The sequence below is a fragment of the Electrona antarctica genome (genome assembly GCF_951216825.1).
Source record: "Electrona antarctica genome assembly, chromosome: 21".
Taxonomy (NCBI): domain Eukaryota; kingdom Metazoa; phylum Chordata; class Actinopteri; order Myctophiformes; family Myctophidae; genus Electrona; species Electrona antarctica.
Genome location: NC_136802.1, coordinates 21577102 through 21581042, shown reverse-complemented (window position 1 = coordinate 21581042; position 3941 = coordinate 21577102). Strand labels below are relative to the sequence as shown.

The 3941-nt window shown below is 48.5% G+C and overlaps 1 protein-coding gene across 1 annotated transcript in view; it reads left to right on the top strand.

The window, feature by feature from the left end:
* Nucleotides 1-837: 837 nt before the first annotated feature.
* LOC306914272 (kelch domain-containing protein 3-like) overlaps nt 838-3941 on the top strand; it is a gene marked incomplete at both ends in the record, with an annotated part of 8235 nt that continues 5131 nt past the window's right edge. Inside the window, one exon of the mRNA XM_079491262.1 lies at nt 838-1728. Coding sequence (XP_079347388.1) covers nt 838-1728 — 891 coding nt within the window. The remainder of the gene's footprint in view (nt 1729-3941) is intronic.

Genomic DNA, 3941 nt, shown 5'->3' with positions numbered 1-3941 from the left:
CTTCTTTGTAAACTTTGCATTTTGTACTGCTGTTCTACTGCCTGCAACTTGCTGTAAGAATTGCTATTTTTCTGTTATTAAATTCTGTAATCTACTGTCTACTGTGGCTTTGCATTTGGGTTCAATCTAAACCTCACCCATGGCAAGAGCGGTCTGAGATTGAAGTGAGTGTGTGAATGGTACAGTCGAACAGCTCAGTCAGTAGAGCACTCGCCTTTGGACAGCGAGGTCATGGGTTTGATCCCGGCACCGCCAACTCAGCATATACCATATACCATGGCTTGGTTAACTATAAGTCATGCAGTAAGTACCTAAAAGAAATCACATCACTCATACATCATCATACATCACATTATGTGCTCAGCCAATCAAATCATTGCTATGGGGTACACACACACACACACACACACACACACACACACACACACACACACACACACACACACACACACACACACACACACACACACACACACACAAGCTGGGCAGGGGCTTTGCGCCCCTCAAAAATGTGAGTGAAAAGTGAGCGGTGCCTACCCAGGTGTTGAAATAAGTGGTGCAGGTATGTTCTCTAGGTGTTCCATGAACGTTTCCATCAGTGTCTTGCTGTAGGTTTGTGTATGCCTGCTTTCTTTCATTTTCATCGGAAATGCTGTCAATTCACATACGCACTCCGTCAAATGTTGGAGCGGATCATCATGGATTGGTCAGGCTTCGTGTGATGTTTGTGCCGCGGTTCCAATATTAGCGACGGCACAACCCAAAGGTAGCACTCTATTCCTGTACAAAGCAGGTCTTCACGGATCTGCTGAGGTGTTGTTGCTGTTGTCGTGTAAGATGTTGCGCTGGACTGTCCACTTGAAAGGCGGGCCAAAGAGGCACCTCCCTGCTGCTGTGGCAGTGGGTCACAAGGTGTATGCCTTCGGAGGATTATGCAACGGCGAGACCTACAAGTACTACATGGACCAGATCGACGTGAATGTCTTCAACACGCTGTCCCTGCGCTGGATGAAGCTGCCCCCCGTGACGACCGGACCGGCGGGCAATCCCCTGGAGGAGGACGAGGTTCCCAATATGCGCTACGGCCACACGACCGGGCTGATCGAAGACATCATCTACATCTGGGGGGGCGTCAAGTACACCCTGAGGGCGTACTGCAACGTGGCGTACGCATTCGACGTCGACACCCACCGCTGGTTTCTCCCCAGGATTTCCGGGAGCGTGCCGGGGCCGAGGAGCGGCCACTCGGCCTGCGTCCTGGACAAGGTTATGTATATATTCGGAGGATTCAACAAGTTGACGAAATACAGCAATGACATCTACAAGCTGGACACCGCCACGATGGCCTGGTCTTTAATTACCACCAGTGGCACTCCGGCGCCTGCCGGGTGGTGGCACTCTGCCACTCTCATCGGTACAAAGATGTTCATATTTGGGGGCATAGGTGAGCGGGACATGCAGGTAGGGGACTACGTCAACGTCCGAGTGTTTGACACAGAGACCGACTGCTGGCTGAGCACACCGTTCGTTCACCCGCTCCCAGAAGAGCGTTGGTGTCATTCGGCCTTTGCCTACAAGGACGAGCTGTACATATTCGGCGGCCACAACTATCGCCTGAACCGGAACATCAATGATCTGTGGAAATTCAATCACGAGACGTTCTCCTGGAAGAGAGTCGACCCCAAGGGGAACATTCCGTGTTGGGTGTACAGGATGTGCTGTTGCAGGGTGGGGGGTCTTATCATCCTCTTTGGAGGTTACATATCCGACGACCTGTTCATCTTAGACTTAAGTCCTAGTCTGAAGACGTTATGCAAGCTAGCTGTTATTCAGTATCAGCTGGAGCAGTCAGGACTCCCGTGCGATGTCAGGTGGGAACTGTCGGTCATGCCTACCAACAGTGACGGCACTAAAAGGATAGAATTAGTTCCAGGAGATGGGACAGAATAAAGGGAAACGTGAGGAGGTCATTCGTCTTCATTTAGATGGACAGAAAGCAGAACACTGGAATGTGCTCAGTCATACCCAGCAGGAACTAATAAGCATCATACGGGAGAATGGAGAACTCTACTGCCAACTGAACTGTGCCACGGCAGGCATGGCCGCAAAGAAGAACATCTCTCAGAACAGAAACGTATGTGCCCAGTTGATCTCCACCAGGAATTAATGTAGACAGTTATGGAAGGGGAAACATCTGTTTGTAAAGGAGAAGTACTGGCAGTGGGAGAGGAAAGTGACTGCAAAGGTGGAGACCTTTGTCCTGTTTTTGTCCTTTTTTTGTTTTCTTTTTTTTTCTGCTGCTGCTCATGCTGTCATGTTTAAATTGACTGGTTACAATGTGTGGACTTTGACTGACTTAGAGCAGAATTGATAACAGTATACAGGGTCAAACTATAGGATATAACCCCCTCAGGGGGTCCATTGTACTAAATTCATCAGTAATACATAAAGGACAAAGTGGATTACTGGATCCAGTGTGTCAAACAATTCTGATGTTGCAGTTTTCCTCCTGGCCCCCAAATACAAACACCTTTGTCCCGATGATGGTGACAGTGACCTGATAAAATAAAGTAGGTGCCAGAGATCCTCTGGTGCTAAAGACCAGACCATTGACCGCTGGTGTCTTGTAGATGTTATTAGAGTACCCTCCATATATATATTCATGACCTTCTCCAAGACACAGGCACCACCCTCCTCTGCAACAGTTCCAGAACCATTGAGGTTGAACCACCTGTGGGTGCTGTTTGCATCAAATGCATAAAGCACGTTGCAGTACTTTCTGCCCTCGTATAGCCCCCACAGATGTCGATAATATCTTCAACCAACACATATTGGCCCTCACACATTGACGGGACCTCATGGTGACGTTCTTCTCTTCCACTTAATTGGGGCGACTGCATCCAGCCTGAAGACACCGAGTTGAAAACGTTCACGTCAATCTGAACCCTATACATCACTCATAGAATCGTCCAAAAATGTATACCGCTTGTGCTCCACTGCATAGCAGCATAGGCCATAGCAGTGGTGGCAATTTTGTGGTTCCACAAATCTAAAGCCCATTCATTTTTCCCGTAGTGATTTCCAAAAAATGTCATATTAATGTTTTAAGCCTGGAACCAAGCCATCCAGGCCTCTGTTGATTCATGACCAGTGGTACCAGTGGTGCATAGAGTTAGAATCACACTTGTGTGAAGGGAGGGGTGCTCTTATCCTCATACATCACATTCCGTGCTCAAGCGGACAGACACACACACACACAAAGCTGTGCATACCTCAGAAATCACACCCGTGTGAACTGAGTGGTGCACTGAGTGACGTCACACACTAACCATAGCAACCATGCTCACCTGTGCGTGGCCCCACGTACAGGTACACACATACACAGATACAGACAGACAAAGCTGGTTATTGGAGTGGTTTGCACCACTCAAAAATAATAGAGCGTGCACCGGAAATCCCCTCCCATTCACTTGACGGAGTTGCTCAACCAGCACATACTCCCTTTTCACCCCTTCTTCCGGGTTGGAAAAGTTTGATGGGCGGGGCCTATTTGTGGCCTCTGTGCGTTGTCTCGTCGTCTCACCTCCGTGCGCAACCTTGTGCGCAAGCTTGTGATCGGAGCCCATTGGTCAAAACCGCTTTCGCTGGTTCATGTGTCTGGTCTCGGATAAAATAAGCTGCAGTACCCACCATGTCCACTGCGCTTCACTTCTCCCTCAGTCTCAGTTATGGAGGCTGGACTGGGTGGGCCAATGACTTGATCAGTTGATCTCCTAATATGGCACATTGAATACCCCTGCGCTACACACTACACCCCACTCAGTCTGTTCATCAGTATTGATGAATAAGCTTCAGGGGATGTTAAGTACTACAAGCAGCTCAATTATAAGTTGGTAAATTATGTTTTGTTCATTTGATGATTCACTTTAACACTTTGACGC